The sequence below is a fragment of the Clytia hemisphaerica genome, unplaced genomic scaffold (genome assembly GCF_902728285.1).
Source record: "Clytia hemisphaerica strain Z4C2 unplaced genomic scaffold, Clytia hemisphaerica genome assembly, whole genome shotgun sequence".
Lineage (NCBI taxonomy): Eukaryota > Metazoa > Cnidaria > Hydrozoa > Leptothecata > Clytiidae > Clytia > Clytia hemisphaerica.
In genome coordinates this window covers 2,102,154-2,116,279 of record NW_027103979.1, presented here as the reverse complement: position 1 = coordinate 2,116,279, position 14,126 = coordinate 2,102,154, and the positions used below count along the sequence as shown (strand labels likewise).

General features: G+C 34.9%; 2 protein-coding genes across 3 annotated transcripts; one reads left to right on the top strand and one right to left on the bottom strand.

Moving 5' to 3' along the window:
• Nucleotides 1-409: 409 nt before the first annotated feature.
• Nucleotides 410-6,977, bottom strand: LOC136810973 (tetratricopeptide repeat protein 24-like). 2 transcript variants are annotated; one of them, XM_067067567.1, is made up of 4 exons: nucleotides 6,906-6,977; nucleotides 3,372-4,052; nucleotides 2,755-2,982; nucleotides 410-2,496 (listed from the first exon to the last, which is right to left on the bottom strand). In XM_067067567.1, the coding sequence occupies exons 2-4, from the start codon at nucleotides 4,015-4,017 to the stop codon at nucleotides 1,709-1,711; spliced, it is 1,662 nt and encodes a 553-aa protein (XP_066923668.1). In that variant the 5' UTR covers nucleotides 4,018-4,052; nucleotides 6,906-6,977; the 3' UTR covers nucleotides 410-1,708. The 2 variants fall into 2 exon arrangements, with proteins under 2 accessions (XP_066923668.1, XP_066923667.1); XM_067067566.1 differs by lacking the exon at nucleotides 6,906-6,977 and having other exon boundaries at nucleotides 3,372-4,377.
• A 319-nt stretch (nucleotides 6,978-7,296) lies between these two features.
• On the top strand, nucleotides 7,297-13,411 carry LOC136810971 (stabilizer of axonemal microtubules 2-like). Its single transcript, XM_067067564.1, has 6 exons — nucleotides 7,297-7,470; nucleotides 9,943-10,158; nucleotides 10,404-10,486; nucleotides 10,995-11,264; nucleotides 11,689-11,960; nucleotides 12,530-13,411. Exons 1-6 carry the CDS (start codon nucleotides 7,436-7,438, stop codon nucleotides 13,112-13,114), a joined length of 1,461 nt encoding a protein of 486 aa, XP_066923665.1. The 5' UTR covers nucleotides 7,297-7,435; the 3' UTR covers nucleotides 13,115-13,411.
• Nucleotides 13,412-14,126: the final 715 nt, after the last annotated feature.

Below are 14,126 nucleotides of genomic sequence, written 5' to 3'. Positions count from 1 at the left end.
GGTGTTCACTGGAGTAAAATGGAAACGCTCAACCAAAATAAACAAAATACTTTCATTATGTCTGGAAGCATATTTTTGCAACAAAAACACTTCGAGACGAACTTTTTTCCAGTGAACATCCGACTTTCCGTATTTCTCTATCTCAACTTAAAAGTATTGTTTTTAATCAGTAGGGCATCAGTCCTTACTTGAAAAATCTCGGACCAAGTGAGAAAAAATTATACGATTTTTTGTACTCCCGAAAAGAATTGCATAAAAGTTGCTTTCTAAGAAATAGGGAACCATGTAGTACTTTTATTTTAGACAAAAAAAGCCTGAAAGTCTAATCAAAAATCATTCTAAAGTAAAAATCTAAATGGGAGCAAAACATTAAACGTAAGTTATTAATGTAATTAAGCCAAATTTTAAATAATTTTTATGACTGAATATATCTTTAAACCTTTAAAGATTATGTACACGTTTAAAAAAAATAAAAAAAGTTATCTCCCCAAACCAATCCTCAAAAATCAAAATAATTAAGTCTATATACACAATAAATCATACTTTATATTAATAATGTAGTTATTTAATATATAAGATATTCATTACCCCCCAAAAATACTATGGCAATTTCATAAATAAATAATATCGAGAAGTTTGAAACAACCACAAAGCCAGTACTTAAACTTAAAGTGATTATCAGATAATTCTATTTGGCTAAGACATAAGAGAAACCTTTTATGATCCTAAAAAACACCTTTGATTTTTAGACCCCATTATTTTCAAAGCTGAGATATTCGACTTTGAATTTTCAAATTTTTACTTGAAAACAATAGAAATTCAACTAAAGACTGTGTAACGACTCATTTTTAGAGATTTCAAAGTCAAATATCTCAGCTTTAGAAAAAAAATGGGTCAAAAGATTTAGAGGTGTCTCTCGGACAATAAAAGGTATCTTTAAGCCAAATATAAAAAATCATCTGATATTCCCCTAAAGGTGAACAGTGATGGAGAGGGTAAAAATTGATTTAGGTTCAAACACTCTTTTAACCCTATTCGTACTAGAGGGGGGAGAAAATGTTAATAACCGAAAATTGGACATTTTTTAATTCCAAACTTTTAGTCAGCTTCAAAAAAAATAATTTTTGACACCTAAAAACTTTGACACTGTGAGCATGATGAATCTCTTCATCAATGAGGTGTCATAAAAATTGACACTTTTCCAATACAAATTTATTTCTTATCATTCAAACCGTTCATTTGCATTTTAAACTCAGGGAACTTTGTTAAATCACAATTAGCTATTTAGAAGAACAAAGGAAATTTTCGGTTTTTGCTCACTTTACCTTACCTCACTTGTTACCTTATATGAAAAGGATCTTGCGTGCCAAATTTCAATTCAAAAAGATCAACTAGATCAAAAGTTGAGGGGTGGTACAGGAAAAGCCCCGCCCCCCAAGTTTTGAACCGCCCCTATGATAGGGTTTAGGTAGAGTAAAGCAGCAATTTCCTTAGGAATGTAGTGACGACATTTTGATAATAATAATATAATTTTCATAAGTGCAGTGTGGTCCAAGCAAAGTTTATCTCCGCAGGTTCTTCCAATATTCTTGATATTTTATTGCATTTTGCTAAAAATCTTGGAATAGAAAATGCCCTTTTTTAAAACTTTGGCAAGACGGAATTCTGTCTGAGATGGAAGAACTTTTTTTTAATAAGTCTTACAAAATTACATAATGAGACACATCTTTGAGGACTCTTTTTTCTCTTTAGGAGCTGGTTCCTCCTTTTTAGCATTATTCTCTCGACAAACTTGCGCCAAATAATATTCCTTAACTGCTCTTGGGATCTGCTCATCATCTTGGACTGGTTGCTCATAATAATTACTCTTATTCAATGTGCTTTTCATGCTGAAATTCATCCCTTCGTTATTATAATTCTGTTTATTTTTCTGTTGTTGTTGTTGTTGTTGTTGTTTTTGGGATACCGAGGTGCTTAGGCTGCTTTGATCGTCTTCAGAACTGCTAGCTTGTTCCTCCCCATCACTGGAGTGAGCTTCTAAACCTTTAGCAATCAATGAGTGTTGTTTTTCTTGGAAGAACCTCATTGTATTTACGGAGTCTTTATGGTAAAAAGCTGTGTTTTTATTACGCCTTGGTGAATCACCACTCTCAGCTTCTTTTTGTTGAATTTCAAGTTGGAATTGCATGGCATCTGATAATTTTGATACGATTCTGTCAGTGTATGACACCTTATCACTCCCTGGTTTACTTGGTGGTATGAGACTCAATGCTTCCTTATACGTTGGGACTGATTTATCGTAGTTGCCATTTCTAAAATAGGCAGCAGCTAACCCTTCTGTAGCCAAAAATTGAGCTTCTTGGTTCCCAGTATCCTTGGCTGATCTGACTGCATGCTTGAAAGCCATTATGGAATTTTCGTAGTCTTCTGTCTTTGTGAATGCATAAGCTAGATTTGCAAAGACTTCTGTTTGGCTTGATCGATCTGAAATTTCACCTGCAAATCAAATGAATCAATACCACTAAATCTTGTTTACAAAATACAGCAATTAGAAAAAACAAAAGTATTGCACAACTTGTCTTGCTGTGAGAATATTCAAGAGTTTTTCAAACAATCCATTGAAAGGCTTCATTTGTACCCTTGCTACCTTTTGTTACTATAGTTATCAAAATGGGTGTCTTGAAAAAGCCTTGAAATACAATGGCAAGACTAACTTACTAACTTACTATCTCTAAAAGGAATGAGTATACTCACCAAAAATATCAATGGCTTTCTGATGATAATCTATTGCCTTTTGGTAGCTACTCATGTAATTGCAAACTGCTCCAAGGTTTTGAAGGACAGTGGCTTTCAAATGTTTGTCAATCGAATTCTCTACAAGTTCTTTGTCCATTGATTTCAATGATTGCTCAAAACATTCTGCAGCCGACTCGTAAAGCTTCTCAGATATGTACAGTAAGCCAATATCATGATAAATCTTAGCTAGAGTAGAATGAAATGAGTCAAAGTCATGATAAAACATGAAGGGGATTCAAAGCAAAACATAAAAATGGCAAAACTTTTGAGCAAAAAAGGACTCCCCTGGGTATTTTCCTGATTACTAAAAGAAGTTACATTTCAATGCTCATTTCTAAGAAATTTCACTTCCTTTTTACGTTAAGAATATCAATTTTATTTTTTCCTGTCTATTGGGAAATGAAATTCTATTAGATAATTACTCTCCATTTAAAGAATTGATATGGATCAAGACAAATGATTTATAGTCCAAGATAGTGCAAATGTACTGGCTACACAGTAAACAAAAGATCAAACAACAGAAATGCAAGGAATGCTGACATCTGTCTTCATACTTGCTATAATATATTGTTTACCTTGCAACGAGCAGTCTTCTAAGTCTTGGCACACATCCAAAAGTATATCCAGAACTTTAGCACAACCATCGATGTCCTTTAGCTCAGAGAAGACTCCAGTCAAACTCACAAGACACAGAGCTTGATTGTTGCGGTCTCCAAGTCGCTCATATGATTCATGTGCTTTATAATAAGATATTTTACTTTCACTTAGACGCCTCAATAAATGATAACAAACTGCTAGCTTAGATAAACATTCAGCCTCAAGTTTTCTTGAATCCAACCTATTATACCCTTCTTGTGCTTTTTGATATGCAATGCTAGCTTGTTCAATGTCTCCCATCGAGTGTCGTGCTACAGCAATATTATACCACAGATCTGAAAAATTCTCTAAACCATCATCATCAATGACAGAAGGCATTGCCATTTCTAAGTACTTTAATCCAACTTTGGCTTGTCCACTTGCAACATAACAAGCTCCAAGATTGAAGGAGCATGCTCGAACAACATAAGGATTATTCTCTTGTTTCGCAAATTGATAAGCATTTAGAAAAGCCTCGCTTGCTTCCACTGTAGAACCCTTCATTAACAAGTCATGCCCATACCGGGTAAGAGATTGGATTTCCAGAGTCCTTTCATTGAAAGTTTCATCCAAAGACTCATCCATACTTCTAATCTTTATTCGTCTTTTATGATTATAATCTAAATAAATAGTACTGATATACACAGATTAACATTACATGTATTTTATAAAATCAAGCACTGTAGCCCAGAGAAAAATTTTTAAAATCAAAAATTTTCAACTTATTTACATTTAAAACTGTTTTAAGAGAGCCATTTTCAATCTATATTCATAAAATCCATTAAACTTAAAGAACCTATCCTTGACCACAGTAACTTGTTTTGGTTTGTCTAGATGGCCCATACAAAGTGTGGCACATTTTTAACGTAGCGATTTGGATAAGCAAAACATGAAAATTGATGCAAATTGATCCAAGTATTGAGGTCTGGTAGCACATAAAAACGAAAGAATACTTCAGATGGTGATAAAACATGGTTTCAGCCCCCCCCCCTTAAAATAAGGGGTGATTTAAAATTTAGAGAAAAACACAAGGGGCAAAAATGTTAAAAACTGAGAAATAAGGGGGGACTTGGTCTCAAGGGTCAAATGGAAGCCCTTGCTACTTGAGGGGGGAGTAATCTTGTTCCTTTCTTGCAATTTTTTCCCTCGCTTCGCTCGCAAAACAGTTCATTGTTAACTTCTTTGCAATCTAGCTAATTTACAAGTTTTTTGTGTACAATATAGCATTATTAAATGAAAATCTAACTGCGCCTCAAGACCAATGCTGACAACAATATTGAAATCATAAAACATCAATTTTTTCGCACGCTTTGCTCGCATTACACTTTCTTTCTTTAAAGTTTCTTTTCACTCTAGAAAGTCAATTTGTCTATTTGTATTTAGTGATTTAGGGTAGCTTGGCAGTCGATTTAAAAAAAAATTTTCTAGTCAGCCCCAACCATGATGGGGCCTGTTGTCCCCTTTTCCATTCATCAAAGATAAATCTACTCTTCTCCACTAAATATTTCCTTCCTCATTATGCCTAGGCAAACGAATTAGTAAAAGTTTAGAAAATGGTGGGTGGGGACACCACTTTGGAAAATTGACTTTGGCTCTTGCAAAGCATCTAAGGCTCCAATCACATTCCAGCTATGGAATTTTCGAATGTTGCATTCTAAAATATTTTTGTTTCCTTGGTGTGCCATCATCCTACACTACATCTAAGGCTCCAATCACATTTCAGTAATGGAATGGCCCGTGATTCGAATATTTACATTTTTTAAAGACATTCAATTTGGAATATTTTGCTGTTCTGCTTCTATATGGAATAGTTTCGTTATCAGTTTGAGGAGAAAACGATTCTAGAAAAGTGTATTGTAGGGATTTTTATACCAGGTATATTGTTTATTGCAGTTTATCATTCTCTACTAATATTTTAAATTTGCTGGTTTAGAAAAGTATATAATGATAAAAAACTTTTTCACAAAAGAAAGAAAGAAATATCAGTAGAAGAGCTTAAGGACTAATTTCTCGCTTGTCTCTACACCCCAAAAATTAAGGGCATGTATACATAAGAGTCTTGCAAATTTAAGGGGGGAGTAAGACTTAAGGGGCACCTCAAAACCATCTCTAAGCTTTAAGGGGGGATAAATTGATAAGGGGTGATTTGTGTTTTAAGGGGGGACTCAAAATCATGGATGAAACCATGTAAAAGCATGAAATTTGGCACATATGATCCTTAGAGGATTTAAAAATTAATTTCAAAAAGTAACACCAAATTTTGCCACCTGACCACTAGCCTGGGAATCCATGCTATGATTTCTTCTTTGATAAACTGATGGCGAAATGTATAGCATGGTACGGGCTGAGAGTTTGAATTTCTTAGATCCTAATAACGGTTGAAAACATAGCCAATCAAATTTTGTTTTTCTTTTACTGGTCACACTTTCTTAGAGAAAGCGCAACTTTCGAAATTTTGTTTTTATTTTAGTAAGTGAGGACAGCGCTAAATTCGAATTTCCCACTGTAAAAAATGTGAGTCCAATATTGGACTCACAGCTCGAACCCGTCTTGTGTACATCAAATTATAAAAAAACACACGACGGGTCTCCTGTCTACCTGACCACCTGCCAGATGACGTCACCAGGTGGCTGGCGGCAAAAAGTATTTTTTTGAAAATATTCAAAATCTGATAGTTCCAGCGGAAAGAGTATGAAATACTGATGAAAATTGAGGTATAAAGCATGCCTTGAAAATATTTCTATCAAAGGTTATGGAGGTTGAAAGCTTTGTGATGACGTCATCACAAGCCTTTCCAGGCAAAAATTGAAAACCTTTTTATACATGAATAGACCTTTTTTCAAAGAGGCCACCCTGTTGAATAATTATGTAGTCCAGCAGAAAAACAATGTTACACCCATGCATAATTATTACAATATGCATCATGAAACAGTAATTATTCATTGCTGTATCATTGTTTGTATGGCTTGACTACATAATTATTCAACAGGGTTGTTCTTTGAAAAAAGGTATATTTATTTCAAAATTCATTGCTGCACCGAAACGTTCCGGAGTTTTGGTGCAGACCAATCGCCGAAAACCGTGCTCCGGAACACTCTGGAAGTGCTCCGAAATCTTCCGGTGTTCCGGAGCATGAAAAAAACGGCACTTTTTGCTCCGAATGTGTTTCTTTAAGCCCGGTGTGTAGGGTCTTTAAATTGCACCTGAGTTGCTCTCCATCATAGGAAGAAAGTCCAAATTGGGAAAACCATAACACAGAACACTATGGTCCTCTTTATTTGAGCTGCTTTATTTATTGCATGCTGCTTCCCCTTATCATGATTTTCGCCTTTTCATCATTCATACCACCTCTGTGGGTTGTTTTTTAACACACCAGCTAAACAACCTGCTCAGTTTCACAGTGACAAGAACAAGAAAGTCCAAGCACTTAGGCTGCACTCCTGACAATGTGAGTAAAATTAAAAAATACTTACCAGCAAGCGATCAAACCACAAACTAGCAGTGACTTTTTTCCAAAGGAAAGCTTGAGTTAATCAGAACAACCAGAGCGGTCCTAGTAAGTATTCTTGGCACGTACCTCGATCGAACTACTTCACGAATCAAGCAACCCAACTGGATGCTCATCGGGACTCGATTTCTGACGGTTTGGTAATACTTCGTTGAAAAACCGCTTCTTGATCAAAAGTTCGCTCATTTTAAAGGGCTCGCACTGGAAAGTCAAATCGATGTTATTTTGTTTACTCGCTCATCTGGAAACTTGTCTCACTTAGGAAAGCTCAGCGACTGGTTAACTGAGATAAATCTCGCTTATTTTCGAACATGCCATGTGAGAAGCCATTGCATTGAACACTTCCCGCAGTCTTAATCGAGTCAAATTTTTAACATGTTTATGTTATTTCTACAGCGACGGACCTGGTGTGAAAAGTGGAAAAACGTGATTTGTTAAAAAAAGATTTCCTATTGGAAGTAAAGTACATTTTGATGTGATAGCTCAAGCTTCATAATGCCCAAGTGTATATGCCAAATTTGCCAATGTGGGTAAGTTGATCACTATATGTTTCTGTTTTCAAAAATTATCACCTTATAAAACTGGGTTGCTGGGGGGTAATCTGGGAACGTTTTGTTGTTTTTCAGCTGGTGTTTTTTTCATGATATTTTTCCCAAAGGGAGCACTTTACTTTGGATCTGGCCTTTCACACCAAAGCACTAACAGACAGATCAGTACACTGTGCAATTTTGAGCTTGATGTTTTGTCAAGAAATTGCAGTATTAAACAAGAGAAAATAGTCAAAGATTAAAGCAATTTACTGTTAAAATTTCAATTACAATTGATAGCAAGTTGTACAGAGTTGTAGGGCTGTCAAAGTTTTTAGCTTTCATGAGCTAAATCTTGGTACCATATTCAACTTTCTCCCAAGTTACCCTCCTTGAAAATGAAGAAGAAGAAATTAGCAACATCACAATGGAGCACAACATCATCACCCCTCAGAGGTTTTTTTACACCAATTTTAACAATGGAGAAGTAGAGAGCCCTACCAGTATTATAAGTCCAGTATATTTTTGGTGTCAAGAGTTTGTGTACTGTAATGTAAAACATAACAAACACCAGACAGTTTTGTCCTGCATAATTTGATGACCCACACAAAGTTTAATCATTCCTACAGTTAGCTAGGTAGGTAAATTATTGAAATTTGTTAACAGTGATTCTCAAGTTATAAGCTTTTGAAGTTTAAAATAACTTTTTGAAAGGTAAAAAAAAGGTCACAACGAGTCTGATAAAGATTTTCATTAGTTTGGACAAAGAGTACCGTAAGTTGGTCTAATATCTTCTTTAAGGATAGGAATAATGTGAAACTTGGAATCACTGATTTAAAAAGGATTTTTCTTCCCTGACCCCTAAGCAATGAAAAATAGTTTAGACCCTTCTATTATTTTCATCTCTAAAAAAGGGAATCAGATGAGGAATTTTGACATTAGACCAAGTTACGGTACCATCAACCAATCTTTGTATTGGACTTTGAGTATTTTGAGGGTATGATGGTGGGAGTCACCTCAAGAAACTAGTTTTTGCATGAGCAAACTTTTTATGGATTTCTAAGGTTTATGAGTCAAAATATTTTTGTTTTTTTTATCAAAGAAAAGAATTGGAACCTAAGACCAGTAAAGTATTCATAAAGTGTCACTATTTTTATGAAACAGAATTTGTTATCCTTTCATTATTCATTTTTTCATTTAGTTAAATAGTTGAGAGGAAAACAGGCTGAATTAGTTCTTGAATAAATAATGAACTTCTAGCAGAGGTTTATTTTTACTATTTAAAAAAACCAGCTATTGAACGAAGAAGTTTTTTCTTTCTGCCCTGTTCTCTCTCTGCCCCTGCTAAACAAAAAACCAAAATAATGATGTTTTTGCATATATTGAATCAAATCAAAGTGTTCAAGTTCTCTGTTGTAACAAAAACATTTAAACTATTTAACTTCATCCATTTAACTTCGCCATCACAATTAACATACCTTTTAAAAGGTTACATGAATTTGGGATAAAAAATCCAAAAAATTTTGTTCCATTAAAAAGCTCCCACACTTTGAACCCACCTTTTGTAGTTGATGAAAGTATATCTACCTATACAAGCAGCATGGAATCCTTCCTTCCTAAATGACCCCCCCCCCTTTTAGCATCCCCTTATGTTGAAAATATCCATCCCCAAGGTGTATGTTCTTTCAAAACCTGGAGATGATGAGTATTTTGATTATTGCTTACCCCTTGTTTAACAGACTTTTAGAATTGCCTTTAAATTATCAATACAAACTTAGTACTGGCTTTCTTTTGCCTATGTTTATGAAAATGTTTTTGTCAAGTTTTGTATTGTCCATCATTAGATGAAAAAAAAAAAACTAAGTGCATCAGGAAGGTATACAAGTTTGTCAAGATATTGTGAGCTAATGGTTAAAGAATTTTTATTGATTCTTTTTTTATTCTACAGCATAACTTTTGATTGACAGGACCAATTTTAGATATTTATATACCAAAATTTAGGATTTCCTCTATACAATAAAAAAGAATCAACAAAAAACCTTTTAAACTGTAAGCTCACAGTATCTTGACAAACCTGAATACCTTTTTTGGGTGCACCTGAAAATAAAATAAATAGATTCTATGCAATGATGTAAACAATATCTTTAGGGAATTTCAGAAAGGGATATAGTTTCCTTTCAGCATAAGCTTTATTAACCTACTTGACTAATTTTGTTAAAGCTCCTATCAAAATTAAGTTTTCTAGTTCTAGTTCTAGGGCTTATGTTATATATGAAATAATTGGTAGTAATGAATAATGATGATGAAAAATACATATATGTTTTGAGGCTAGTTAGTTGACATTGAATGATTGGAAAGTGATATCAATACTAATTTGATATAATGCTAGAGATAATAGATTTTTATTGTCATCAAGTTGGTTAAAACACTTTAATTAAAATACAGAACTGGAAAAACTTCCAATTTCGATTTTAGGAAGCATCGATGTCCCCATTACATGACACAGCCCAAGTCCACCAAAGCTAAAGGACCATGTCAATTCTCAGAGTACCAAACACGTTACAAAGGTGACGCAAGCAAGATTAGAGATCCCATCCGCAAACCTGATGATCAATTGAAGAATGAAGGACAAGTCGACTATAATACAACTCATTCAGAGAAATTTCCAGCGCATCAAATCGAAAAACGAAAGTAGGTATTTTTCGATTCTCACAGACCCTAGTTGCGGTCAATGATTTTGCTATTTAACGTTTAAGTTTTGACTATTATGTAAATTCGTGAAAATAACCTAAAAGGCACTTTATAACATGGGACTAAATTTTGAATTTACAGTATTAAATTGCGTCCCCGTATATTGACATAAGTGAAAGCAGGTATCTTTCCCTTTGAAACAATTGGAATATTTATTTCTAATATCGATCAATTGTGTTTTTTAGCAATGAGCGGCCACAACAAATGTACGTGAAGAATAGTGCACCCATGGAATTGAGCACAGAGTATGGTACTAAATATCATGAAGGTAAATTGAGATATTAGAATCTGATAACATGCTTGCATTTTTGGCATCTGTTTATTAATTCAATAAAGTGCAATGAAAAAGGTGGCTTTACAATGCTTAAAATTTTCTGTTTTTATGAAGAAAAAACGTTCGAGAGATTTGGTGCACTGTCAGAAAATTGCAAACCACACTACCGAAGCATCAAGATACTTCTGGTGTGGATCTTGAACCTTTTCTAAGCTCTGGTTTAGACGGCCCATATTTTGTCCTCCCTAATCTTAATTGTGAATTGAAATAGGGCATAAAGTTGACTGTGGGGAGTTAAATGTATTGCTCCCCTTTTTTGACGTCAATGCCAATAATATTGCCACTGCCAACTCTCTGCATTCCGCCCACTTTTTGAGAATAAACAGGGCAGAAAGTCGATTACTATTTTATTTAAATTTACAGTAGTTATGAAAAAACTATAATAATTATCATTTTCTCTCCAATATCATTGAGTTTATTCTATCTGCATTGTTCTTATCAGGGAAAGGTGAACACTATCCCTTACCAGACTACTTCAAGAGGAAATCACAGCCCTATGGAGATGGCAAAGATCGAGTTAAAAAATCAGTAACACACAAGGATTTTGGTGAAAAACAAATCGGTGAAAAACCTCATATTCATAGATTGGAAGATAATGTTCAGATGTCTGAAGATCCATTTGACCATCAGACTACTCATCAATCTGATTTCACTCGCCTCCAACAAGCAAAAGAACCGACACATCGGAGACAGGATCAACTCAACCATTCAGGTGAATAAAAAACTGTTGATGTAATAGTATCTGCTAGACCAGAACAATAAATTTCTTTTTAATCAAATGTTTATGTTATGATCCTTACATAAATTGATAGATATTTAAGCTATACTTTACTTGGCACTCAACGAGCATACAATTATAATTTAAGATTGACTGGTGCATCTCGAAAGTACTGTTTCCACGAGGCCTTTTAAGTAGCCTGTACACAGACCCGATATCTACGGCTAATTTCAAAATTACTACAAAAGTCCTACGAAACGATAAATGTGAGATATACTCGGGTACAGAGTACCTTGTTACCACAAATGTGGTAACTTTTACTTTTCGTAGATCTAAAGAATTACAACAAGAATTTACTTTTTGTCAATATCAAGAGTTTTAGACGTTTCAACCCTCTTAATCATGTATGTTTTTTCAGGACCGGGAAGTTATGATACAACCAACAAGGATCATTATGTTCAGCACAAAACAGGAGCCAGACACCAAAAACCACCCGCTGCAGTTTACCGCCCAAATGAACGACCCTTTGAAGGCAAATCACTGATGAAATCTGATTATCAACAGCATACTAATCGCGATAAATCGGAGATGATCAAATATGATAATAATTTGTTTATGTCTAAAGATCCTTTAGACCAAGAGACAACAAACAACTCCACCTATAAAAGCTGGGAAGTTCAAAGAAGACAGGTACTTCATATAAATCAGATTCTCTCTGAAAATTATAATTAAAATGCTTACACGTTTCCATTAGTTAAGGAAAGTATCGAGGACTGTGTTAATGTTATGTATATCTCTTTAGAGGTGATCATGTATAAAATAGATCGAGTTAATGGCTATCAGTTGGTGATACCTCTCTTTTGATTGTTTTATATAGAAATTTGTGCTCGCGTACGACGCGGGGATAGAGAGAAAGGTGTTTTTTTTTTTTATAAATGCTGTGTAAGTATAATGGTAGGAGACATATTAAACGATGTCCTTTAAAGTACCACGAGGACCTAGCCTCGTTAGGCTGGAATGCTTGGTTTGCCGTCACCCGACCCTAGATTTTTGAGGTCGGTCGGTCGGTCGGTCGGTCGGTCGGAAAAAAAATTTATTTTAGTCATTCATAGAATTTTTGAAGAAGAAAAACTCTCTTCGTCGAAATAGCAATAAAAGTTTTTAGGTCGGTAAGTTTAGAGAAGAGTCGGTCGGCTGACAGTAAACGAACATTTTTTTAAGTCCAGCCTTATAACGAATTACTTTTTCCACTATCAAAGGTTCAAGACGCTGGACCAACATATCGCAAACCACAAGGCAAAATGAATTTCAACAAAACATCAGACGATTATAAACAGCATGGAAGCCAAGCTCAAGTCACTAAGCGGCCGCGCGACAGTCTAGACTGGATGGATAAACGATTTAATGGGATGACATCATACAAAGATGGTTACATTACACATGAAGGTCACGTGCCAGAGAAAAGTATGGCACGTGAGCGTGAATACCACCAATCAGAGGCTCCCTTTGATGCGGTCACAGAGTCGAAGGACCAATACAAACGCTTGAATGCGGCGCCATCAAAACCGGTGAAGCGTGACCATGAAATGATGGATCGAAGCGCGCCTTTCGCCTCTGATACCTCTTACGATAACCATTTCAACGAAAAGAAGCTCCCAGAATGCCCTTCCAAAGCCATAGTGGCTAACAATTTCGCTGGCTACAAATTCAAAGATGATTTCACATTAGGTCATCGTTATTTGGTACCTGACTCCGCCCGTCTTGGGTCGCCATCCGCCCCTTTACCACCCATTGGCCAACAACATAAGCAATCTCAAGGTGAGAGATACGTTGCTGTTCATTGAAACACTTTGGTTAACCTTTTTTGACACTTAGTTAATTTGAATTTCTTCAAGTTTTGACGTGAACTTTAAATGTAGATGCATACAACGCTATATTTGAAACATTTTAATGGCGTACGCAACAACCCAATAGAGATGAGCCAATAGGATGAAAGAGAATCCCACTTCAGTTGAGTGGCATATTTTGCTACAGATGCTACAGCTTTCTTCATCCTCTGACCACTGTTCAAATCTCTGTCTAAATGTTCCTGTAAACAAGAAAGAAAGCCAAAGTAAAGTGCTCATTTTTTTGTGTAGCACTTCTGCAAAAAATTCAACTGACTTTAATTAAAATGACCTTATCATTTTATCAAATTATCACGCCGATTGAAAAGATGTGGGTGATAAGCACTAATACCATGATTTATATTGTATTAAAATATCTACACAGTCTGACACAGTCCTACTTAAATACACAGGCTGCAAAATTATAGTCTGAATACAAATCACGCTTTTACTCGAGATTTTTATGTGCTTTTTACATGGCATTTATTTCTGATTGGTTCGAATTTACTGACACTAATAAAGTTATCAGCTGTAAGTTGTGATGGGAATACAATCACGTGAAATTTTTCGAGTAATCACATGTTTTGACTGCCGCATTGATTTAATTTTCCAACCCGTGTATTATGTACCGAAACTTAAGTGAAAAAATTTACTCCCCCCTTTGGGTTTTTCGTAAAGGCTGACCTTAATTACAAGCATTGACATTTAGTTGGTCTTATCGGTTAATCGCACGTAGAGAATACATTTAGAATGAATTTTCCATGTAGGGAGGTAACAGTTTGGGAAAGGGGAATTTCAAGAATGGAGTAAGTTAGGCATTTTATATACCAACAAAATTGCTTACACTTCAGAGTTGATTGACAAAATAAATTAAAATTATTTAATTATTCGTTTTTTAATGTTGTTTATATATAGTACCATTTTTTCTAAAGTAAGCTCTTTACTTTGAATTGCCACTATTAAAGGGACA

Excerpts from the sequence above, each read along its gene's own strand:
- LOC136810973 (XM_067067567.1), bottom strand. The coding sequence starts at position 4,017 with ATGGATGAGTCTTTGGATGAAACTTTCAATGAAAGGACTCTGGAAATC. Across the intron at positions 2,983-3,371 it reads AGAAGACTGCTCGTTGCAAG|CTAAGATTTATCATGATATT; the intron begins GTAAACAATATA and ends ATTCTACTCTAG. Across the intron at positions 2,497-2,754 it reads GAAAGCCATTGATATTTTTG|GTGAAATTTCAGATCGATCA; the intron begins GTGAGTATACTC and ends TTTGATTTGCAG.
- LOC136810971 (XM_067067564.1), top strand. The coding sequence starts at position 7,436 with ATGCCCAAGTGTATATGCCAAATTTGCCAATGTGG. Across the intron at positions 11,265-11,688 it reads GGATCAACTCAACCATTCAG|GACCGGGAAGTTATGATACA; the intron begins GTGAATAAAAAA and ends ATGTTTTTTCAG. Across the intron at positions 11,961-12,529 it reads GGGAAGTTCAAAGAAGACAG|GTTCAAGACGCTGGACCAAC; the intron begins GTACTTCATATA and ends CCACTATCAAAG.